Below are 26,185 nucleotides of genomic sequence, written 5' to 3'. Positions count from 1 at the left end.
AACCACTGGTCTAGGTGATTCAATAGCCCTTGTTTCTGGCCCACTGTAAGTCTGCCATTAAAATCTTCTAGAATTCTGTTTTTCACCAGAACCATGCTGACATAAGACCTACACCATATTAATTTGTCAAAAGAAATAATTCTTCCCCAGCCTGACCAGCATGGCTCAGTGGTTGAGCATTGACCTATGAACCAGGAGGTCTCAGTTTGATTACTGGTCAGGGCACATGCCCTGGTTGCGGGCTCGATCCCATGTGAGGCGTGCTGATCAATGATTCTCTTTCATCATAGATCTATCTCATCTATCTCTCCCTCTCCTTTCTCTCTGAAATCAATAAAAAATACATTTTTTTTAAAAAAAAGAAATAATTTGCCCTAGCTGGTTTGGCTAAGTGGATAGAGCATCAGCCTGTGGACTGAAGGGTCCTGGGTTCGATTCCAGTCAAGGGCACATGCCCGGATTGTGGGCTCAATCCCCAGTAGAGGGCATGCAGGAGGCAGCCAATCAATGATTCTCTCATCACTGATGTTTCTTTGTCCCTCTCCCTTCCTCTCTGAAATCAATAAAAAAATATATTTTTTAAAAAAGAAATAATTTCCCCCCAAATTCACTGTATAACACTTAGAAAAGAATTCATCTCTATTGGGGGGAATGCTTTCAGCTCTAAGTAATAGCCCTAAGAATAAATGAGAAACCATTATTATCACAGTAATATTAGGTCCTCATAGAGAGCAGGTCCATATAGAGTTGCATATCTTAAAGTCAGGGTTTTCCCATCTTGTGTGCTGTTATCTTTGGGTTATTGCCCTTTAGAGCATAAACTATAATTTGATATACCATACAGACATGAAAAAGTCCATTACAATAGAGACAATCTCTTCTCAGGTTTTCTCATGTCATGACAATATTTGATTGCTGAGATCTTTCCCAGAAGCACTACAGAATATTTTCTAAACATCTCATATCTCACATATCCACCCAACAAAATCATTAGCATATCCATGACTAACTCAGACTAATCTGGATTTACCCTTATATCATCTGGGTGAGGGATAGACAAAGACAAAACAGAGCCCAACAAGTAAGAAGTAGAGTCTCTGGAACTGCTTATCAACATGTTGCAAGGAATCATAGGAAACAATTGAACAAAGGCAAAAGAGACAGTATATGACACTCTATTATATGAAAAACATACACTTCCTAGATTACATACAACTCAGGTTACACATATCATGCCTAAATAGATACAGCAATGAAATACCAAGACTATGAAAGAGGCATTTCATTACATACCACTTTTTTTATTTGTACAGTACAGTATTAATGTTTATAACTAATATTAATATTTGTGTAATTTATGTATCACTATTAATAGCATTTACAGTATTGACTGACCGAGAGGCTGCTTTAAAAAACTCAGAAAAATGTTTGGCTTTTTAATGGAAGTAATTCAGTAATAATGGCCATACTCATTCATATATGAGGAAAGGTAGGTGATGTGGCTATAAAATAACATATACTGGCTGTACTCTAAAGAGACTTGGTAGTATTGAGAATAGAAATGATGCAGAGGTGGTTAAAAACCTCATAGAAACATATTTTGTCTTCTTTATTGAAGAGGCAGTTTAGCAATGACAATAGTCATGTGTTTATATCAGGAAATAGGAGAAAAGGTATGTGGTTTTCACTTTAACTCTTCCAAATATATTTTCTTATATCCATAGTGGTGTGCTGGTAAATATTTGACAATAGGTTATCTAAGAAAATAACTCTAATTTGTAGAGTTTGCCAATTTCCATTGTGTAAATACTCACACTAAAGCCAAGCTACCAACATGATGGCACTGAATGTAGAGATGGAAAGAGATGTGCAGTTGCACACCATTACTCAGTATTTTCTCCATGCAGACTCAGTAATATAAGTAACCTAAAGAATAGCAAAATATCTATACTAATAAAAGGGTAATATGCTAATTAAACCAGACATCCCTCCGGACAAAGCCACGGTGGCGGGGGCCGAGGCAGAGGTGGTTACGGGGATCAGGCCGGCAGGGGAAAGCAGTTAGGGGCGACCAGGCAGAGCGGTTAGGGGCAATTAGGCAGGCAGGCAGGTGAGCGGTTAGAGGCCAGAGGTCCCGGATTGTGAGAGGGATGTCTGACTGCCGGTTTAGGCCTAATCTCACTCAGGCCTAAACCGGCAGTCAGACATCTCCCAAGGAGTCCCAGATTGGGGAAGGTGCAGGTCGGGCTGAGGGACCAGCATCCCCATGCATGAATTTCATGCACCAGGCCTCTAGTTATAAAATAATTAGGAAGTAATGAGTGTTGAGTATTTATTACCTTTGTTTTTAATATAATTTAATTATAATTTTATGTAATTTAATTTTTAATGACTGTGTTTAACAACTGGCTCACAAAATTCCTGAAAATTTAAATCAACAGTACTTCCAAGCCAGTCTAAACTTATTCTAGCACACCACTATTTGTGTGTATAAATATATTTACATGTACTTATGTAATTATGTCAACCTACAAAGATACTGGTGGTATTTAGTGTGGGAAATATTAATGTAGACCACAATAGCTATTTAAGTGTTCATACTTTCTCTTCACAATTAGTGTTGGGCTCTAATGTATAAATTAAGCATACCTCAAATTTCTATTAGAATACTTACATAGGCCTGAACACATTAGGGATTCTTCACATGAATGTTTAATGCTACTGTCATTCAACATTTTTTAAGCTTCAAATTATACTTGTGAATATCAGTAAAAGAGTATCACACATTATATTTACAATAAAGTTTTGGTATCACATTTGGAATATGATACTAGACAACATAAATTATCTACAAAGATTTTTACCATATAACTTAAATGAACAAATTTTTCCTCAGTACAACTTTTCTAACAAAAATTTATTTTCTCTTAAACGCTTCCAGATATTTAAAACATTAATAAGGTTTTATTCTAATATTAACACGTTAAGCGCCCAGTCAGTCACCTGTGACTGACACTATACTTTCCATCTGGAAGACAAAACAGGCTGGGCTCTTAAAGTGTTAATTATCTGAAGTGCAATAAGACATAACTTTTGAGTAACTTGTGATGTTCTTTGGGTTTCATTAATCTTATTTTTAAAAAGTGAATAATGAATTTGAAAGGGTGGACAAAGGTTTCTGAACATTCAGGATGTTGAAAGAGCTTTCACCCTTGTGTGAATTCTCTGATGTTTAGTGAGTACTGATCTCTGACTAAAGGTTTTCCCACATCCATTACACTCATAGGGTTTCTCCCCTGTGTGAGTTCTGAGATGCTTAGTAAGAGCTGATTTCTCACAGAAGGTTTTCCCACACTCATTACATTGATACGGTTTCTCTCCTGTGTGAGTTCTTTGATGTACAATGAGGTTTGACTTCACACAAAAGGATTTCCCACATTCATTACATATGAAGGGTTTCTCTCCTGTATGTGTTCTCTGATGTACAGTTAGTGCTGACCTGTGGCAGAAGGATTTTCCACATGTGTTACATTCATAGGGTTTCTCTCCTGTGTGTGTTCTGTGATGTTCAGTGAGGTTTGACTTCACACAGAATGTTTTTCCACACTGGTTACATTCATAAGGTTTTTCTCCTGTATGTGTTCGTTGATGGTTGGTAAGGTGTGGTTTCTGACAAAAGGATTTCCCACATTCAGCACATTCGTAGGGTTTCTCTCCTGTGTGTGTTCTCTGATGTTGAGTGAGGTTTGACTTCTCCCAAAATGTTTTTCCACATTCAGCACATTCAAAATTTTTTTCTCCTGAGTGAGCTCTTCGAGGTTGGGTGAGATGTGACTTCTTGTTGAAATTATTTCCATTCTCCTTGTGCTCATAAGATATTGCTCCCACGTGTACTATCTGATGTTTAAAAAGGGCTGATTTCGCCCCCGTTTTGTGACTTACTTTATATTCATGGGGAATTTTCCCTGTGCAATTTCTTGGATGAATAATGAAAGTTGAATTGTCACCAAAAATTTGATCATATTCATTGTATTCATAAGGATTCTCCCCTGTAAGAGCACTCTGATGTCCCAATGTTAAATCCATATAGAAGGAATTCCCACAAATACTGCATTCATATGGGTCCCTTTCTAAATGAATTCTCTGAGATAAACTGAGCTTTAAATTTTGGATGAAAGTTCTTTGACATTCATTATATTCACTGAGTATCTCTCCTATCTGGGCTCTCTTGTTTGAGAAAAAGGCTGCCTCTTCTTGTAAGCCTTGTCCATTTTCATTATACTCAGAAGACTGGTCAAAAATTAACTGAGTAAGATCCTGGCCATGACTAAGGATATTCCTTTCTTGATCATAGTTATAAGATTTCCCTCCAGTAGGAGTTTTCTCATGACTAATATCAAGGAGCAATTTCTCATATAAATTAAACTTATCAGGTTTTGTTCCAGAATAGTTCTTTCTACTAATAATTAAGTCTGAAATATTCTTCAAACTCATTTCACAAGAGACACATATCTTATATGAAAAATTTCTTGAAGGAACACAGTCTTTACCCAGATTGAAAGTTTTCCTTACTCTATCACCACCATGTATATTTAATGTTTTGTTGGTGGTGAGAGCAAATTGCCAAAAATGTCCATCTTCATTTTCTTGGCTGCTCTCTATTAGGTCATCAAATTTCCAGTCTTCTAGAAATGAGAAAAATAACCACATCTTATGAATTTCAGTACATTTCTAATGGAATTGGACTTTTACACAAATGCCCTATTATGGAATGAATCCTTTGTTTTAGACTCAGTTTCCTGGTATGAACTAAATCCAACTATATATTTCCTTTACTGGTCTGGTTGGAATGGAAAATACATGCTGCAGTGGAAGCAGGGCAAGGAAAGTGGCAATGACATTTAGCACTTTATAAATATATAACCTTCAAAACTAAACAAAAAGAAAAGGAAATAAAATTCAAAGCACTAGGGAGTGGCTGATTCAGAAACAAAGAAATGCAAAAGAATGGGGTGGGCCCAAAGGAGACATTAAACATGGAATAAAGTGACAGTTAAGGTGAGTAGACAAGGGCTTTCAGAGGATGAACTGTGTTTGGTAGAGAGAGAACAATTTAGTCCTAATCCTCTCGTACACAGATTACTGGGGTAGAATTCCAACTAGAGTATGTGACTTCACTCTTCACATGAAACCAAACTGAAGTTCTGAAAACACCAACTTCCTTAGGTCCAAAAGAATAGTCCTAAAACCCAGGATCTAGATTTTCCTTTAATATAATTCACAGAAAAATAATTATTTTTAAAAATGTTTTAAGAGAAGCAAATTAGAGAAGGTGAAATAAACTGAAGACATGGTGAGATCTTCTGAGAGATGTTCATTTGGAAAGCAAGAAACTCAGAACTGGATGAATTCAACAAGGGAAGTATTTATGTGTTTTGTTTTGTTTTTAAGGAAAACAGACTGAAAAACAAATTAGAGGAAGAATTTGCTTTGGCAGAGGCAGATCATGGTTTATGTCCTTACCTTCTCACAACTTTATTACTGTGGTAAGAGCCTCACTAATGCATGTTGCCATTCCTTTCTCTCCCCATTTTATGTCAACATCAAAATAAATTTCTGAAAGCATCTATTTCCTCATGCATTAAGGAACTCTGCTTTACCCTACACTCCAACTCTCTTTCTAGCTGTGATTCACAACAACACAAATGTTCAACAGGAAATACAACACAGATGAGGAGCAGGCCATCTCTGCAAAAGGACCAGGTTCATTTTGTTTTCTCACAGCTGTTAATGAAACTGCCCAAGCCATCAAGTCAGATGTTCCTTCACCTCAATCTGCTGGCTTCTCCCCAAAATAATTTTGTTTCTGAGGCAATGTTGATTTTTAAGTCTGCTTTTATTTCTAGGTTAATCTTTTATAGAGTTTTTAGTTTTTATACCTTGAGCCTCATCTGTGGATTTTACTTAACTGTAATATCCATAATGATCACATTTCTCTATGTGGTTCTGAGACCTTAAGTAGACATTATCTTAAAATTTTTGGCTAGCCTGGCCAGCGTGGCTCAGTGGGTGAGCATCAACCTATGAACTAGAAGGTCATGCTTAGATTCCCGATCAAAGCACATTCTTGGGTTTCTGGCTCAATCCCCAGTAGGGGGTGTGCAGGAGGCAGCCGATCAATGATTTTCTGTCATCGTTGATGTTTCTCTCTCTCTCTCCTCCCTTCCTCTCTGAAATCAATAAAAATACATTAAAATTCTTTAGAAAAGCAAGGACCTATAACCAAGATTACTCTATCCAACAAAGCTATCATTTAGAACAGGACAAATAAAAGAGCTTCCCAGACAAGGAAAAGCTAAAGCAGTTCATCACCACCAAATTAGTGTTGAAGAAGAAAAAAAAGAAGGATAAGAAGTATGAATATTAAAATGGTAATAAGTATATATCTATCAACAATTACTTTAAATGCAAATAAGTTAAGTGCTCCAATCAAAAGACATACAGAGACTTAATGGATAAGGAAAACAGACCCTTGCTGTCTACGAAAGACTCATAGACCCTTGCTGCTTACAAGAGACTCACTTCAGATCAAAAGACACACACAGATTTAAAGTAAAGGGATGAAAAAGGTATTTCATGGAAATGGAAACAAACAAACAAATAAGCTGGGGTAGCAATACTTACACCAGACAAAATAGATCTAAAAAATAAAATAAACAAGTAGAACAGAAACAGACTCACAGATACAGAGAACATTTTGACAGTTGCCAGATGGGAAGGCTGTTGGGGGGATGGGTGGAAAAGGTGAAGGATTAAAAAGTACAAATTGGAAGTTACAGAATAGTCATGGAGATATAAAGTACAGCATCGGAAATATAGTCAATAATATTGTAATAATTATCTATGGTGTCAGATGGGTACTAGATTTATCAGGGTGATCACTTAGTAAGTTATATAACATCTAATCACTGAGTTATACACCAAAAACTAATATAATATTGTATGTCAACTGTAACTGAAAAATAATAAATTACTTAAAGTAAAAAAAAAAGAGCATTTATAAGTGAAATTTAGGATATAATATAGTATGGGTTTTAGTGTAAATTCTGGAGAGCAGAAAGAAAGAAATTAGGATAGGTAGAACAGGACCACAGTATAGCACTTGTGATCTTGGTTCCCAGCATCAGCATGTCATCGTTTTGACTCAAATAAATTCTTATAAAAAAAAAAAAAAAAGAATAGGACCACACTGTAATAGTCAATGAAAGACTTTAATTTTATTTATTAATAAAAAGCTGCTTTGTCAGGCTAGTAAAAGATACACTGGATGCTTTAGGTTAAAAAAATAAAAGCCATTTAGGAGGTAGCTCAAGCCAGAAATGAAAAATCACAGGCAAAGTTCTGGTTTTATGTGGTATCAGTGAAAAGTGAGAAAATGAAGAAATGTAGTAGATGGTTTTGAAAGGAAAACAACAGGAGTCTGAATAGACTAGTAATAGGAAATAACAGGCTTAGTACAGTGACCCATGGTTGCCACTTTAGTAAAAGGATTGTAGAATGTCCCTTATTTGACTCCTAGAAAACCAGCCTCTCTGGTTTTCATGTCACTTAGACTGTTCCTTCTCAATCTCCTCTAATGATGAGATTTAATGGATTTACATGTCTTATAAAAGTGTATTGTCCCAAGACTACTTCTCTCACAAAGAACCACTCTTTAGAAAAGGAGTCAGCAAACTATGACTACAAGCAATGAATGGTTCTTGAACTAAGAATATTCTTTACATTTTTAGAGGGACAAAGTATAAGAGCAATAGGGAGGAACAAGGATAAGAGGAAAGGAGGAGAATAAATAGGAAGAGAAGGGGTGGAAAGAGGAGGAGCAGCAGCAGCAACAACCATGACCACATGTTGCCACTAACCCTAAAATATGTACCTTCTGGTCTTTTATTAAAAAGTTTGCCAACATCTGTTCTAGAAGATCTCTAACCCCATGCCTTTGACACCACCTGAAATTAATGCCTTTCAAATGGATACTTCTAATTCTGTATTCCATACTTGTACACATCCAACCTCCAATACACAGACTAGATTTTAACAGCTATCTCAAGCTTCTTGAATCCAAATTTAAATTTGTAATAACTGCCCTATAATCTTTCCTCCCTGATTTTCTCTATCTCAGTAAATGACACCTTAATTTATCTAGTTGCTTGAGACAAATCATTGGAGTCATTCATGAGTCCTCTCTTTCACACACTATTATCCAATCCAACAGCACATCCTCTTAGTCTCATCTTCAATACATCTGTACAAATCTACCACTTCTGAGCACTTCCATCATAGCCTTAGCTACTATCTTCTCTCCTCTGGAGTACATAATAGCCTCCTAATTGGTGTTTCTTCCTTGCTAATGCCTACGTACCACCCACCCAGCACAGTTTATTCACTGACTAGAAGTCAGAAAGACTCTTTTAAACAGTAAATCAGATTTGATGACATAATTTGATTTACATTTACTAAAAAAAAAAAAAAGGATTTCTCACATCACTGAAAACAAAATTAATGTATCTACCATGGTCCATGCTACTTCTTATGATATCATTTCCTATCTATCTCCCCCTCACCCACTGGTCTCCAGCCACATTGGCTTCCTTGCCATTCTTCACTCTAAGAATACATCTGTCTGAGAAGTTCAGCACCTGATGTTTCCCCTGCCTAAAATATTCATGCTTCCACTTTATTAGTCTCATCTCTATTAACCTCATTAAAAAAGTTTTCCCTGACTTTCTTACCAAATATTACATCATTCTCCATTTCCCTTTCCACTGCTTTAAGAGTACTTACCATCACCCAACACTGTGTGTGTATATATATATATACACACACATACACACAACACACAGGTATGCTTTGTGCCCCTCACTGTAATATACACTACATGACAGCAGGGACATGACTTTTTTAATTACCTAAAAACATAACTGGATTATAGTGAGTGCTCACATATATTTGTTAAATGAATTTATAGAAGTACTGCATGAAAACACACCAGCTAACACAAAGACAATAGAGGGAAGGTGAACAATTCTAAAAGATACACTAACCAAAAAAAAAAAAAAAAAAAACATTAATCAAGAAAAATTATCTAAGATGAACCCGACTGAATTTGGCTTATGGGTATAGGTAAGTCACCCTTAAAATGTAGAAGAACAAAGGAAAGCACTTATGAGTGAAAGTGACATGTGGAGGAATGTGATTAAGGTAATAAAGGGATGTGGGCCAACTGTCCTTAGAACTTCCAAAGGTCCGGGGCTACAAAAAGAAATATCTGAAAAATATCTGAAAGGTGATAAGCCCTAAACAATGGCTTAAGATCTCACTTCCTGTAGCTCCATCTGCTTGTGAACTCATGAACTCACCTGGGTGGCACTGGCTTGGGAATCCTTGCTTTAATATCCAGGGCTCTTCTCCTTGCTCTATCTTGATGATCACTTCTGGCTTAGTAATGCAATACCCTGTTAAGAGAAAATAATACAGTACTATGGCTGAACAGCCTGATTTTAGGGACTCTGAAAAAATGATGGGGGAAAAAGGTACAGTTTAAAGAGCTGTTCAAAGGAGGTGCCCAAATCAACCAATCCCCAAGTAGGCAAAAACACAGCATTCTTTATGCTAGCCCAAATCTCTAGCTGAAAATCAGAAAATTCTCACAGGAAGTTCATGTTTCATCAACTAAGAAATGCATGCTACTGGTAGTCAAATGGAAAATATTCTTACCTATTGAGACAAGGTGGCTGTAATTTTCCAGCATCATATCTCTGTATAGTATCTTCTGAGCAGGATCCAGCAGATACCACTCTTCCTGGGTGAAGTCCACGCATACATCTTTGAATGACACTTGTTCCTGTAACGGTATATTATTTTTCTATATGAAGCTGTCAGAACTATATAATGAGGAAAAAATTTGAAAGAACTAATTTCTTTAGAGCTTACTAAAAATTGTCATATAGGATACCTTCTTTTGTGCTATACTATGTAGGATAAAATATGTACAAACTGACTTTCCACTAAGGGCTTGGAACTGTCCTAACAGCTACAAATACTATTGATGAAAACAAACACAGTTTCTGTTCTTAAATGCTTGTGACCTGATAAGGAGACATGTACATTATCATTTATTAAATTAGACATTGTAGGAGCTAGCATTATTCACAAAATAGACTGGGGTTACCAAGGAAAAGTTAGTCCTTTTATATTATTATATTTTAAATGCTTAATAGTTTTATCTTTTTAAATATATTTTTTATTGATTTCAGAGAGAGGAAGGGAGAGAGAGAGAGAGAGATACATCAATGATGAGAGCAAATCATTGATTGACTGCCTCCAGCATGCCCCCTACTGGGGATTGAGTCTGCAACCCAGGCATGTGACCTGACAGGGAATCAAAATGTGACCTCCTATTTCATAGGTTGATGCTCAACCACTTAGCCACAACAGCTGGGCACCTTTTATATTATTAAGTTAACTTTCACTGAGGAAGTAAAACTTTCAGTTGTTAAAATGAATAGTGGATTGAAATGAATATGGTGCAGGCCCTGACCAAGTTCAACTTATGATTGATTAAAGTGACCAGTCCTGCATTCTACCTGCCCACCAGAGAAAGGATGAATCCTTCCTGCTGAAAGAGATCATTTTCTGGAGCCTCTACCATTTTTTTAAAAAATATGTCTGGCATCCAATAAAAAACTTCATGTTCTGTGAAGATAAGGACCAAGAAAAAAATCTATATATATATAAAGAGCCAGGGTCCGTAATGTCCAAAACGACCGAAGGGACGACCGAACGCCAGGCTGCACGTGCAGCAAGCTCGGGTGGGCAGGGACTGGCGAGGGGGCTGAACTGCTGACCTCTCAGAGAGAGAGAGAGAGGTGGGGCTGATCATCAGCCCTTGCCTCTCTCTCTCTCTCTGGGCCTCGCCAGCAGCCGAGTCTCACTCTCTCTCTGAGAGGTCAGCAGTTCAGCCCCCTCGCCAGCAGCCTGGGGTGGCTGCTGATCAGCCCCACCTCTCTGATCAGGCCCAGAGACACTGACTGGCATAGAAACCAACAAACCAGAACAAAATCTGGTTGAACTGCAAGGAACCAATGGCTGCCTAGGAGGCAGAGCTTCTGATGCTGACTGGCATAGAAACCAACCAATCAGAACCAAATCTGGGTGAACTGCAAGGAGCCAATGGCTGCCTAGAAGGCGGGGCTTTTGATGCTGACTGGCATAGAAACCGACCAATCAGAACCTAATCTGGGTGAACTGCGAAGGCAGAACCTAAGGTGGGGGCTGAGATGGGGTTTTAAGGGCAACAGCTGTTTGGTGTAAGGTGTAAGACAGCGGTTCAATTTTTCAATGACCGGTTTGGCAGTATAGTGCATATGGCTGGCTATCAGGCCAGATATAGGGATTATGTATTTTTGTCTGCCAAGAGCATCTCCTCCTGCTGAAAAAGGCTCCCCCGCATTTAAGCAATCCTATCCTACATACTCTATCTATACTAATAAAAGGGTAATATGCTAATTAGACTGGGCCATCTTCCAGACGTCCAACTTCCTTCCGGACAAAGCCATGGTGGTGGGGGCCGAGGCAGAGGCAGTTAGGGGCAATCAGGCCAGCAGGGGAGGGCAGCTAGGGGTGAGATCAGGCCAGCAGAGGAGGGCAATTGGGGGCGATACCAGGCCGGCAGGGGAGGGCCATTGGGGGCGAGATCAGGCTGATAGGGGAGGGCAGCTGGGGGCGAGATCAGGCCTGCAGGGGAGGGCCGTTGGGGATGAGATCAGGCCGGCAGGGGAGGGCAGTTGGGGATGAGATCAGGCCGGCAGGGGAGGGCAGTTGGGGATGAGATCAGGCCAGCAGGGGAGGGCAGTAAGGGGTGATCAGGCAGGCAGGCAGAAGCAGTTAGGGGTGATCAGACAGGCAGGCAGAGAAGTAAGAAGCGATCAGGCAGGCAGGCAGAGGGGTCAGGGGCAATCAGGCAGGTAGGCAGAGGCATTTAGGGGCTATCAGGCAGGCAGGCAGGTGAGTGGTTAGGAGCCAGTGGTCCCAGATTGCAAGAGGGATGTCCGACTGCCAGTTTAGGACAACAGGGACCAGGCCTAAGCCGGCAGTTGGACATCCCCCAAGAGGTCCCTGATTGGAGAGAGTACAGGCTGGGCTGAGGGAACCTCCCACCCCCACGCACTAATTTTGTGCACTGGACCAGTAGTAGACAATTAAAACAGACTCATGGGGGACTCAGATATTGGAAATGATAAGCAAGAACTTCAAATTAAATTATGAATAATATATTCAATAAAACAGATGAATATATGAAAAAAATAAATGAAAGATAGGATGTGTGTTGTGCAGAAAAGAACAGAGCAGGGCTAAGACCACTAGCCCTTGAGAAGTCTGCCACAAGGTGGCCTTTGGCTGGCATCTGGGACCTTGGATTTCAGGAGAGTTCTCACCATCTATCTATATATACTAGAGGCCCAGTGGACGAGATTCGGATGATTGGCAGTCCAGGAGCCCTCAGGGGATGTCCAATTAGAGGCCGTAGGTGGTTGGCAATTGGGAGCCTTTGGGGAATGTCCAACTGCCAGCTTAGGCCCACTCAAGCCATCAGTTGGATATCCTTAGCGCTTCTGTGGAGGCAGGAGAGGCTCCTACCACTGCCGCTGCGCTTGCTGGCTGTGAACCTGGCTTCTGGCTGAGTGGCGCTCCCCCTGTGGGAGTGCACTGACCACCAGGGGGCAGCTCCTGCATTAAGCGTCTGGCAGTGGTGGTCAGTGTGTGTCTGCCAGTGGTGGTCAGTGCACTTCATAGTGACCAGTCGTTCTGCCATTCAGTCAATTTGCATATTAGCCTTTTATTATCTATACTAGAGGCCCAGTGCACGAAATTCGTGCACAGGGGTGTGTGTCCCTCAGCCCAGCCTGCACCCTCTCCAATCTGGGACCCCTCGAGGGCAGTCAGACAGCCCTCTCACAACCCAGGACTGCTGGCTCCCAACCACTTGCCTGCCTGCCTGATTGCCCCTAACTGCTTCTGCCTGCCAGCATGATCACCCCCTGAGCATTCCCCTACCAGCCTGATCGACACCTAACTGCTCCCTGCTGGCCTGATTGCCCCTAACTACCCTCCCCTGCAGGCCTGGTCCCCCCCAACTGCCCTCCCCTGCTGGCCCAATTGCCCCTAACTGCCCTCCCCTGCAGGCCAGGTCACCTCCTAACTGCTCTCCCCTGCAGGCCTGGTCCCCCCAACTGCTCTCCCCTGCAGGCCTGGTCACTGCCAACTGCCCTCTCCTGCAAGCCTGCTTGCCCCTAACTGCCCTCCCCTGCCAGCCCGGTCACCCCTAACTGCCCTCCCCCGCAGTCCTGGTCCCCCCCAACTGCCCTCCCCTGCAGGCCTTCTTACCCCTAACTTCCCTCCCCTGCCGGCCTGGTCACCCCTAACTCTCCTCCCCTGCAGGCCTGGTCACCCCCACTGCCCTCTCCTGCTGGCCTGGTCCCCCCCAACTGCCCTCCCCTGCAGTTCTGGTCCTCCCCAACTGCCCTCCCCTGTAGGCATGGTCCCTCACAACTGCCCTCCCCTACAGGCTTGGTCCCCCTCAACTGCCCTCCCCTGCAGGCCTGGTCCCCCCCAACTGCCCTCCCCTGCAGGCCTAATTGCCCCTAAGTGTTCTCCCTTGCAGGCCTGGTTCCTCCCAACTGCTCTCCCCTGCTAGCCTGATCACCCACAACCGCCCTCACCTGCTGGCCATCTTGTGTCCACATGGGGGTGGCCATCTTTGACCACATGGGGGCAACCATCTTGTGTGTTGGAGTGGTGGTCAATTTGCATATTACCTCTTTATTATATAGGACTAGTGGCCTGGTGCACAAAATTCGTGTATGGTGGGGTGTCTCTCAGCCCGGCCTGCACCCTCCCTAATCTGGGACCCCTCGAAGGGTGTCCTACTGCCGGTTTACAGGAATCAGGCCTAAACCGGCAGTTGGACATCCCTCTCACAATCCGGGACTGCTGGCTCCTAACTGCTCACTTGCCTGCCTGCTTGATTGCCCTTAACCACTCTGCCTGCCGGCCTGCTCACCCCCAACTGACCCCTACTGCCGGCCAGCTTGCTCCCAAATGCCCCCCCGCCAGCCTGATCACCCCCAACTGCCCGCCCCCCTGTTGGCCTGCTCACTCCAAACTGCCCCCCTCCACTATCCTGATCACCCCCAATTGACCCCCACTGACGGCCTGCTCACCCCCAACTGGCCCCCTGCTGGTCTGTTCACCCCCAATTGCCCCCCGCCCCTGCCGGCCTGATGACCCCCAATGGCCACCCCCCACCAGCCTGATCACCCACAACTCCCCTCTTGGCCTCTAACTGCCTCTACCTTGGCCCCGCCACCATGGCTTTGTCCAGAAGAATGTCCGGAAGGTTTCCTGGAAGGTCTCCCAGTCTAATTAGCATATAACCCTTTTATTAGTATAGATAGAGATCTGGTCCATGGGTGGGGGCTGGCTGGTTCGTCCTGAAGGGTGTCCCGAATTAGGGTGGGTGATTCCCTTGGAGCATGGGGCAGCTTGGGCGAGGGGCCTATGGTTGTTTGCAGGCTGACCACGCCCCCATGGGGTGAGGATCCCTGCTGGGGGGGGCGTGGCCAGCCTGGGTGAGGGGCTGATGGCTGTTTGCAGGCTGGCCATACCCCCCAGCGGGGACTCTTACTCCATGGGGGCGTGGTCAGCCTGGGTAAGGGGCTGAGGTCCGTTTTCAGGCTGGCCACAGCCCCTTCAGGGTGGGGGGTCTCGCTGGGGTGCCTGGCCAGACTGGGTGAGGGGCTGATGGCTGTTTACAGGTTGGCCAAGCCCCCCCAGCGGGGACCCTCACTCCATGGGGGTGTGGCCAGCCTGCTTAAGGGGCTGAGGGCCATTTTTAGGCTGGCCACGCTCCCCGGCGACCCAGGCCCCCAGCCACTCCTTGAGGGGAGGCCAGGGTGGGCTGGAAGCCTGGGTCGCCCCTGGCCACCCAGGCTCCCAGCCACTCACTCCTTCAGCAGTGGCCAGGGCGGGCGGCAAGCTTGGCTTCCTCCATCACCAGGGGAAACCCAAGTCTCCTGCTCGCTCCAGTTCCGTGGCCGCCGCCATCTTTGTTGGGTTAATTTGCATACTTGCTCCTGATTGGCTGGTGGGCGTAGCGGAGGGATGGTCAATTTGCATGTTTCTCTTTTATTAGTGTAGATATATAAAACCCTAATATGCAAATAGACCAAACAGTGGAACAACTGAAAAACTGAACTGAACTGGTCACTATGACGTATGTTGACCACCAGGGAGTGCACGCGGAAGATGGCGGGCATTGGCTGTGGTGGGATGGTGGAGCAAGTGAGTGGGGGTGCCAGGCCAAGGTGGGGTGCCGGTCGCTGTCATAGGGGCGAGCCTCTGGTGGTTACTGAAAATTCTTTGCTCATGCACGCTGCGGTCCTGCCCAGTGCTCACTCATGCTACCAGCACTGGAGCCACTGCTTGCACCTGTTGTGGCACCTGGCACCGACCCTGATTGCCCTTCAGGGCTTCTCCACCACCCCCTGCTCCTGAGGGGCAATCGAGGCTGGCAGCTACCTCTCGCACCTGCTGCCAGTGACAGCCCCACTTGCACCCGCTGTCAATGGGGTCGGCGCCATCAGCGCATGGGAGTGGTGATGGTGGGAGTGGGGCTGCCGGCAGACAGGGGGCAGGGGGCCATGGTGAGAGGGTCTGGTGGGGGCATGGAGAATGGGCCAAGACCCGCCCCTGTGCCCACCACAGCCTCGCAGCCCACAGTTCCTTTCAGCCTGCATGAATTTGTGCACTGGGCCCCTAGTATAGGATAAAAGCCGAGCGACCAGAATGGTGGAACAACCAGAACAATCAGTGGCTATGAAGCGCACTGCGGCAGCCAACCAGCCTGATCCAGGCCCCAACTGCCCGCCACCACTCCGGCCGGCCCATCCCCCAACCAACCCCCCACCCTGATTGGGGGCAGGGCTGGCTAGCCAACCGCCCATGGACCCTCCCCTCTGCCAGCCCAATGGAACCCCATCGGGGCGGGCTGGCCGGATCCCACCTGTGCATGAATTCGTGCACTCGGCACCTCTAGTTCTCTAATAACAATGGTTCGCTGAGCCTAGACTGTTTATGCAAACAATGTGGTTTATGCTGTACAAGTGCATTCCATCTGGTGCCTGGGACTTCACAGGCTAAGCACAGAGTACCTATGTGACTAGCCCCTGATAAAAACTTTGAGCACTGAGTGTCTACTGAACTTTCCTGGCAGACATTTCATGCTTGTTGTCATAGCTCATTGCTAGAGGACTAAGTGTGTCCAGGGAGAAGACTCTTAGCATCTTGTGCCTGGTTTCCTCTGGTTTCCCATATGCCTTTTCCCTATGCTGACTGTGCTTTGTATCCTTTCACTTAAATAAGTCATAACCATAAGTACAACTACATAATGAGTCATCCCAGTGATTCACTGAACCTGGGAATGCTCTTGGAGCCCTCCAATACATGTATATATGTACACACACGTACATATAGACTCTCACACATACATTAAAAGGGCATTCTTGAACTGAAACTAAGAACTCCTTAGATGGGTCAAAATTTTTTGTTAGATATGTACATGTTTCATATTGTCTCCTTTCTTGGAATATCAAAATACAAACAACAAAAACTGATAAAACTGAAAGGAGAAACAGACAGATCATAGTTGAAGACTTCAATATTCCTCTCTCAGTATTAAGAGATTGAGCAGGCAGAAAGTCAGTAAGTATATGGATGACCTGAGCAACACTATCACAACAGGATCTGACTTTAACCAAAACAATAAAATACAAATTCTGTCACTCCATTCTAGCTTACATGGAACAGTCACCAAGACAGAACATAGCCCAGGCCACAAAACATACCTTAATGAGCTTAAAACAATAGTTGATCATACAAAATATGTCCTCAGATCATAATAGAATAGAAATTAATAAGCAAATGACAGCTGGAAAATCCCCCAAATACTAAATGTGTTATTAAACAACACATTTATAAATAACTTATAGGTCAAAGAAGAAGTCTCAAAAGAAATTTTAATATATTTTAAATATAATGAAAATGAAAATATCTCTTATCAAAATTTGTGGGATGCAGTGCATAAAGGGAAATGTATAGCATCAAATGTATATTTTAGACATACAAGTTTTTAAATTGGTAACCTGTGATGTCAGAGGAATGGTGGTGTGAGAGATTCCCTTGGTCTCGCAACCTTGAAGTTTCAATAATTTGAACAGCTATAATTCAACAAAGAATTCCTTGTTCAACACACAAACATGTCTGAGAGATCTGCACATTAAAACATCTAAAGGTGGGCAACTGGGAGCCAACCAGGGTGACAAGAAGGGAGAAGAGTTTAAAGGAGCCATGGACGCAGCCCTGCAGCCAAGAGCTCATTGTAGGGCTCAGTCCAGACAGAGGAATCTTGTGAATGGCACTCCCTTCAGCCAAAAGAAGCAAAGAGATTTAGTAAGCATTCCTGCAGAAGTGGGCAGCTGAGCCCAGTGTCCAGGGCAGGGACAAAGCACAGAGATGTGGCCATGGTTGTCTGGCAATTGGCATTCCAGACAGAGAATTCCAGACAAAGCCCAGGAGCCTGGCCACCTTTCTTTTCTTTCTTTTTTTTTTTTTAATATATTTTATTGATTATTTCACAGAGAGGAAGGGAGAGGGATAGAGAGCTAGAAACATCAATGAGAGAGAAACATCAATCAGCTGCCTCCTGCACACCTCCCACTGGGGATGTGCCCGCAACCAAGGTACATGCCCTTGACCGGAATCGAACCCGGGACCTTTCAGTCTGCAGGCCGACGCTCTATCCATTGAGCCAAACCGGTTTCGGCAAGGCCACCTTTCTTTAAGCACCCAGAGCTTGCCTCCCCTCACCCTTAGTGTTAGGTTGCAGAGCATATTATCTGCAAACCCGAGAAATGTTACCACAGACACACTTTTTCTCTGAGCGAAGGGTGCACTCTGCGACTAATCTCAGGGATGGGTGGAGGCACAGAGAGGACTCCATGCAGGTCCACTGGTCACCATTGCTGGAAGAGCAAAGCAACAAAGGAGGCAGCCAGGTCTCATCAATTCACCTCACCCCTAAAAACACTCACAAAGAAACACAGTCTTATTTAATACACTAGAGGCCCGATGCACGAAGATTTGTGCAAGAATAGGCCTTCCTTCTCCTGGCTGCCGGCACCGGCTTCCCTCTGGCACCCAGGACCTGGGCTGCTTCACTCCGGCTGCTGCCAAGTACCCAGGACCTGGGCTGCTTTGCTCCAGCCGCCGCCAGGCATCTGGGACCGGGGCTGCTTTGCTCCAGCCACTGCCGCCACCCACCAAAGGGTGTGTTCTGAGCCGCGCCGCGGCCACTCAGAGCACACCTCCACCCCTGGTGTGTGTCCGCTGGGGTGGGGGTGGCACACAGTCCCCTCCCACCCATCTGCGCACACAGCTCCTCCTGAGCGGGTTGTGACGTCCGGCTAATTTGCATATTACCTGTTTATATATACATATATAGATGATCTAGCAATTTCACACCCCAGGTGCTTAAAAATTTACATCCATGCAAAAACCTACATGTGAATGTTTCTAGAAGTTTAATTCAGGATTTGCCAAAAACTGGAAGGAAAAATTCTAAAATCACTTATACATGTACTAGTATGCTGAAACTAAATAATTAAGTAAGTGAAATTCGAATGGTGGTAGCCAGATTCTCACTGTTAGTGTGGGAGATTACAGACAAGCAAGGGGAGAAGGCTAGATAGAATGTTCCGTGGCAATGATTACAGCAAGAGACATCAATATGAACTAATACTTACTATAGATAGAGATGGTTACATACTGAAATATTTATAGATATGTATATATACATGAGTTAGTATAGACATCTATTTCCTTGTTCAGTCAGCTGAGAGGGTGTCAACAGCAATAGCCTTCCAATCTCGGTTCCAATAAAAGAAACCAGAGAAATTATCAAAAGACAAATAATATACCAAAAAATAATAGTTTGTAATGCATATAATAAACAAGCATTAGTAACCCTAATATATATAAAGAGCTAACTAGACACTGAAAAAACGAAGCCAGAAACTTAGGAGCAAAATGGGCAATAGGTATGAACAGATAGTTTACTGAAATATAAATACAAGACAACTTTTAGATACATGAAAAAATATTAAGCCTCACTCATAATTAAGAAAATTGCAGATGAAAACTACATAAAATATCACTTTTTACTTATTAGTTGCCAAAAGTTGAACCACATAGTGTATAAAGAATAGCTGAGGAGAAATAAGCACTCTCATGTAGTGTAAAGGGAATATAAAATGATATTATAATTCCACCAAACTGATCAAGTTTATCCATTTGTATTCACCCTTTGATCTTGCAACTCCACTTATGGTAATTTATTTGATGGAATAAATCTATACTTACAAGGTTATTCATTAAAACATGGCTTGTAGCAGAAAAAGGTTGGAAGTAGTTAATAACTGGTTAAATAAACTATGGGACATTCACAACTGAATTACTATACAGTTATAACACAAAAAGAAACAGCAATCCATGTTCTGTTATAGAGTTCTCTGGGACAGGATGAAAAAAAGTGAAAAAAATGCCGAAAAGGGAAAATAGTGTATAGACTTGCTATTTGGTGTGTTAACTTTAACAGCAGAATCAGCTTCATTTGAGAGGTTATTAAAAATATAGAATTCAAGACTCCATCCAGCTCTACTCACTACATCAAAAATCTGCATTTTAACAAAAGGTACAAATGCATCTAAATTTGAGAAGCATTTTAAATAGAGAGGGCATACAAGAATATGTATGCATATTTTCTTTTAATTGAATAAAGAAACTCTTGAAAGAAAAACAAGAAATCGTTAATAATGGATACCAATAGTAGGGTGACCATGCACTCCAATTTGTCTGGAACTGCTCCAACATCTGCCAGTTGTCGCAGCATAACTACTTGTAGAACCTCTTTCACTCTCAGTGAAAGTGTCTCAGTTTAAGTGATAAATGTCACCATACCTAGAGGGAGCATCAGGTACAGAGAGGATGGAAGTGTGAGTTTTTAAGTTACTATCTTCTATATCACATTTTAAACCATGTTAATAGTATTACCAATTCAAAACTGTTTTATTTTTTAAAAAAGCAATACCGGTCATAAAAAATAGGTAGACTGAGGAGAGCAATGGGCCAAGAACAGATAAGCAATGATAAGCAATGTCTGGAGCAAAAGGAAAAGACAATTCATGGGGGATAGAAAGAAATTCCATCAGAGTTAGGTAATGATAGCTAGGAGGGCAGTGTCATAGACCACAGAGGAGACTTTCAAAACAGACTAGAGATCAGAGTGTCAAGTACTGCAGAGGAGGCAAGTAAGACAAAGACAAAAACTGGATTTTACTACAATTTGGTGGCCTTTTCCAAAACTGATTCAAATTAGCAGTGGTGATGCAGCAAGACTGACTTCATTAGGTTGAAATGTAAATGACAAATGCAGAAATGAAAGTCAGAGCTGTCTACTACTCAAGCTAGAAATTCAAACGAGCTAACACAAACATTTATGGGGAGTTATTTTGGGGACATAAAGTCCTTCCATTCAGCCAGATCTTCCAGGTTTTAATTCCTGGATCAAGCAGGACCATGAACAGCTGTGGACTCAAACCTCACTGTTGGGTCTCCTGAAAAGTATACCCACCGAGTTCTGCCTTAGCACTGTGCTGTTTCCACCAAAAAAAAAAAAAAAAAAAAAAAAAAAAAAAGATTACAGGCAATATAATGCATTTATTTCAGTGCTGTCATTAGAAAGATAAGAGAAAATTTTACAATAACTTGGGTAACTGTAAAATTAAACATCTTGCATCTGGTTTTACCAACTGTTCTTTTGGATTTACTACTCTTGTTACATCTCCTTTAATGTAAAATTTTGCCTATTTCTACCTTTTCATTTTAAAAATATGAACACTTATAAAATTTAGAAAACACACTTTAAAACAAATGGGAATAAATAAACAAAAACTCACCTGGGATTTGTTCATTTTCTGTTCTTAGTGGAGGAGGCAGTGCTAAGAGAGAAGGAAGAAGAAAGTCAGAACTTGACCTGTTTTGCAGTTCCTGGATTTACCTGCCTACACAGCTCCACACACAAGATACTTACATGTCCATGTGTGGTTCCAATATATGTTGAGCTTAGACATGATACTTTTCACTGAGTGAATGTAATATTTGTTTCTTACTGATTTATTACCAATTTAGGTTCTGTGACACAAAAATTAAAAACATAAGAAGATGAGTATAACATAAAACAGTAATCTAAAGAAGGAAACAACCACGGATTTGTTAAAACTTACACTGTAGAGAAAAAGAAACCCTCAAGCCATATTGTTTATCTATTTACCTGCTAACAACATTAACAAAATTAATTTGGGGTCAAGAAACCTCTGACAAAAGGGATGGGGATGTTTAAGACCGGGTAAAATTTTTAATATTTGTTCTAACCTGCTTACAATTTTCAAAAAGATCTTTTAATAAGGAACCAACTTTGACCTAACAGTGACAAAATGAGCAGTAGCTCCGGGATCTGCAGACTTACCTTTTAATCTTGGTTCCACCACTAACAAATTGCATGATCTGAGCCAGTCACCTTCTCAGACTCATTTTTTAAAAAACCTTTCAAATAAGGTCAAACTAGATCATCCAGAAAGGACATGCCTGCATAAGGCCAGGAGAGTGGGAACCTCAGCATCTTCTCTAGATGCCATCATCAATCCATGGGACACTTGTAGGCAGCTCACCTCTGGAAAGAGTGAACCGTGAACCAAGAACGAGAGGTGTAGGGGGTATTTAGGGAGGAATTGTGACAGAATTTCCTTAGCTGTCGCTGGTGAGCCTTTCATCCCTACGACAAGGTCACGAACTCTCCAAAGGGGTGGCATTTCCTGTATCGCCTGTGTGCCCAGCCCTCGCAGCTCCAGCTCACCCCTCTCTTCTTAAATTTGTCCCGGATCTCCCACGCCACACAGCCTTCCACGGCTTCAAGAGACTGTGTCATGATTATACATAACAAATCACAAATGAAGACATAATAAATACTAACTTGGGATCTGGAGAATGTTGGAGCCAGGAAGGGGCCTTGGTCGGCAGCCAGTCCAGCCCTTTCCCTCTTCCGATTCCCCAAAGAGTTAACTGAGAAATGAGGCCCTGAAGACCAGTCCAAGCTCCAGCCGCACGTGTCACACAACAAATATAAAGCAGCTAACAAAACGCAGGTGCTCGGAACAACACAGTGCGGAAAGTATTCCTAATACCCGCATTTTACAGAAGAAAAATCAGGGTCTCTCGTGGGCTATTTGGTCCGGCGATTTCGTGTACAACCGATCCCCGGCCTGACGCGCCCTTTTCCTCGTAGGCCCAGCGCACACGCCAGGCACGCGCACACGCCGCGCACGCGCACTCCTTCCCAGTCCCACCCCGCACCGTGGGCCCAGCGCTCACGTCGCGCACGCGCACTCCCCACCGGCGGCCACACGAGGGCGCGTTAGCGCGGGGGTTAAACGCGGTAGAGCTCGCAAGCCCTTGAGCCCGCATCTCACGCCAACCCGGCCCAGTTGGACAGAGAAGCCCCCGTCCGGCGTCCTTTCAGCTTCGGGTGCCGCAGACGCCAGGGGTTCCGCCGGGGTCCGCAGGGTTCCTCCCCATCACCAGAACCGCCGCACCCCAGAGCCGCGCGGGGCCCCCTCGGCACTCGCTCCCACCCTCTGGGGCTCACCCGCAGCTCCCTCGCCGCATGGACCCGTAGGCCAGGGATTGTTCCCCCCCCGGAGGGCTGGAGGCCGGGAAGAACGCGCTGGGAAGGAGGCGGGGATGCACATGCGCAGAGGGAGGGCTCCGCGGCGGGCGGAGAGCGGGGTGGGGTGGGGTGGGGTGGGGGGGGGGGACTCCGCTCCTGACAGCTGGGGCTGCGGAAGAGACTCGGCCCTTCGAAGCGATGCCTCGCTCCCGAATTGTGAAAGTAAGCTAGTAGCGGTACCTACCTAGCACGGTTTTTATGAATACGTATTACCGGCATATACACTGTAAAAGCACTTAGGACGGTGTCTGGCACGCAAGTTGTTAAGTACATTTCTCAAGATTCCCCTCCCCAGTAAACACCATGCCCGCTCCGTAGACATCAGCTGGAGGTTTTCTGCCTGTTGACTGAGTGGAGAGATTGCTACGTGAGAGACTCCTGTCTGCATCCAGGATTCTGTCGTTCCCCAGAAACGGGCATCAAAGTACTGTCCCTTTTAGGCACAAACCAAAAGGAGGGAAAGGTGTGCCTGAATTTCATGTCTGAACGTGAACAGTTGTTATTTTACTTTAGGTAAATTTTTTTAACACCTAGAAAATAAATTTAAACTAATATTTGTGACCGTAGTTACTCTCTAACAGTGGTTCTCAACCTTTCTAATGCCGCGACCCTTTAATACAGTTCCTCATGTTGTGGTGACCCCCAACCATAATATTATTTTCGTTTCCATAAATATATTTTCCGATGGTCTTAGGCTCTACAGCAGCGGTTCTCAACCTGTGGGTCGCGACTCACAGGTTGAGAACCGCTAGCAGGGTCGCCTAAGACCATCGGAAAACACAGATATTTACATTACGATTCATAACAGTAGCAAAATTACAGTTAAGAAGTAGCAACGAAAATAATTTTATGGTTGGGGGTCACCACAACATGAGGAACTGTATTTAAAGGGACGCGGCGTTAGAAAGGTTGAGAACCACTGTTCTAGAATGAGGAATAAAGCAAGCTAGTAGTTCGGTGTTAATAATAAAAATTGGTCATATGTAAGAAACTTCATATAAAGAGGAGGGCACACCAAAATTTATCTGGCACCAAATATACTTTATTTTATGTGCACATCCTCCTGATATTTTTAGCATAGTATGATTATATGGTCATATTTTTTTAAATTTTTATTGCATTTATTGGGGATGACTTTGGTTACTAAAATTATACAGCTTTCAAGTGTACAATTCTATTATACACCGCCCCAAGTCAAGCCTCCTTCCATCATCACTTATCCCCGTTTATCCTCTTCTACCTCCCTCTCCTTCCTTTCCCTCTGGTAATCACCATACTGTTTGTGTCTATGAATTTTTTTGGGGGGTGGGGGTGGGCATATTATTTATTTTTTAAATGTTTTTTATTATTAATAGTATTACAGATATCTCCCATTTTCCTGGGCATGTTATTTTATGATGAGCTTCTTATGAAACAATATATAGTGAACTCTTTTTGGTCAATGGCATTTTTTTACCTTTTATTTTGTTTAACAACTTCAGATTCATAGAAGAGTTAGTTAAAAAGATATTTCCCATATATTCTTTACCCAGCTTCTAGAATTATGTGCCATTGGGCCAGTACAGTTCAGTTCCTGTCCTTGTCCAGCTAGCTTAGTCTGATCCCGGCTGGTGCTGTATTGCCATACTGAGGCTCAGGCTTGGACCTGCACTTGGAGTCCGTGCATGGCTGTTAGGAGAGAAACTCAGGAACAAACTGGTGACTGCATGTTACTGAGTGAGAGTGAGAGAGAGAGAGCTTTGTTTTTGTTAGGCTGATTATATTATCGTGGGCTTGGAAAAATCTAGGAGCACTTTCAAACCAACCAACCAACTTCTCAATCGTTCTAGCATGGGGTTCTTCCCCTAACCAATCTATTTCCTAGATCTTCCGGGCTTCTGTGTCCCTTATCCAATCCAATCCTTTTCTCAGGCTAGACTGACAGGTCTCTGTGGTTCCTAACTTGGCTCCTACTGCACAGGCCTCATAGTACAAGCACCTCCCTTGTGCCATCTAGGCTTCTACTGGGCATGTGCCCAGAAGAGGAATTTCTGCTGTTTTTATTCCTCCCCTGGTAATGACCAGTAACAATCCTTCCTGCCTGCTTAGGCGATTAGGTCTCTAGGGTGGAGGATGTCCTGGGGCAACATGTCAAACTCGCACCCCACAGGCCGCATGCGGCCCACAATGAATATTTTTGTGGCCCAGCCAATATAACAGTATGAAAGAAACGTTTTAATAAAAATTTCATAACTTAATTTTTACAATATCCTGTTGTACATAATTATGAATAATGAACTACAGCGTTTGCTAATGACTGATTACTATAATCGTGTTGCATTCATTTCCCTTATGTGCCTTACACACAGGCGCACCATTTCTCGCCACTAATACTAGCAGCAAATATTTTAGCAGCCCATTGCCACGTCATTAGTCTTGGACTGACTTGTTTGGTGTGTGCGACAGGAAATATTTCGCTTTTGGAGAACAAGAAAAATAGGTTTATTTGCATTACGCTTATTAATTTGTGCAGTTATTCAGTGTCTGGTAAGTTAATGTTCAAGAAAAAATATTTATTTTTATTTAAATGTTCTATTATTTTATGTTAACGATTACTCATTTCAGCCCTTTGAATTCAGCATGTCTCTATCGAAATAAACCTACGTTTCTATGAAAATTGAAGCTTTTGTTTTTTTGCAGCCCACATAAACTTAAACCTTGTTTATTTGGCCCATGTTAGCCTTTGAGTTTGACATGCTTGCCCTGGGGAGTGTGTGAAGTCTGTAGCTTCCTAGTGAAGCAGGCTTATTATCCGATTCAGGTTCCTAGATTATTATGCTTAATAATGTCTGGTTCCCTTTGCTTCCCTTTATTATTAATACGGTATCTGACTACCTACTCTAACACTACTATACATGTAAAGTACTTTCAGAATTGCTAACCCAGTGAGAATTTACCAACGAGACTACAATGTTTATGTACAGTTCTTTTTGTTTTCAGTCTTATTGTATCCAGTAAAAATGTTTTACAAAGTTATTTAGGATAGCTCCTTCCCCCCTTCTTTTTCATTCAAGTTATGTTATACATTTATTTATTTGTAAAAAAATAGAGTGACTTGTCACAGTCTGCATTCAATTCTTACCCTGTTTGATTTTCTTTTTGTTGGAATAAAGTTAGTTTCTCTCTTGGTGCTGTATAGCTTTGTGGATTTTGATGGATGCATCACCAAAATATCAAGCAAAATAGTTCTAT

The 26,185-nt window shown here is 43.0% G+C and overlaps 1 protein-coding gene across 6 annotated transcripts; it reads right to left on the bottom strand.

Annotated features, from left to right (window-relative positions):
- Positions 1-2,230: 2,230 nt before the first annotated feature.
- Positions 2,231-22,934, bottom strand: ZNF248 (zinc finger protein 248). Of its 6 annotated transcripts, none has more exons than XM_080688490.1 (6): positions 22,874-22,928; positions 21,263-21,363; positions 21,129-21,170; positions 9,775-9,901; positions 9,417-9,512; positions 2,231-4,685 (listed from the first exon to the last, which is right to left on the bottom strand). In XM_080688490.1, exons 3-6 carry the CDS (start codon positions 21,141-21,143, stop codon positions 3,187-3,189), a joined length of 1,737 nt encoding a protein of 578 aa, XP_080544616.1. In that variant the 5' UTR covers positions 21,144-21,170; positions 21,263-21,363; positions 22,874-22,928; the 3' UTR covers positions 2,231-3,186. The 6 variants fall into 6 exon arrangements, with proteins under 6 accessions (XP_080544616.1, XP_080544615.1, XP_080544618.1 ...); XM_080688489.1 differs by lacking the exon at positions 22,874-22,928 and adding an exon at positions 22,202-22,859; XM_080688492.1 differs by lacking the exon at positions 22,874-22,928 and adding an exon at positions 21,698-21,733.
- Positions 22,935-26,185: the final 3,251 nt, after the last annotated feature.

The sequence above is a fragment of the Plecotus auritus genome (genome assembly GCF_963455305.1).
Source record: "Plecotus auritus genome assembly, chromosome: 9".
Classification (NCBI taxonomy): Eukaryota; Metazoa; Chordata; class Mammalia; order Chiroptera; family Vespertilionidae; genus Plecotus; species Plecotus auritus.
Note: the sequence above shows the minus strand (reverse complement) of the source record. Positions and strands in the feature narration are given on the sequence as shown.

Coding starts and splice junctions, on each gene's coding strand:
- ZNF248 (XM_080688493.1), bottom strand. Junction 9,513..9,774: donor CAGCCACCTTGTCTCAATAG/GTAAGAATATTT, acceptor TTCTCTTAACAG/GGTATTGCATTACTAAGCCA. Junction 4,686..9,416: donor CCCAAGCCAGTGCCACCCAG/GTGAGTTCATGA, acceptor TCTCATTTCTAG/AAGACTGGAAATTTGATGAC.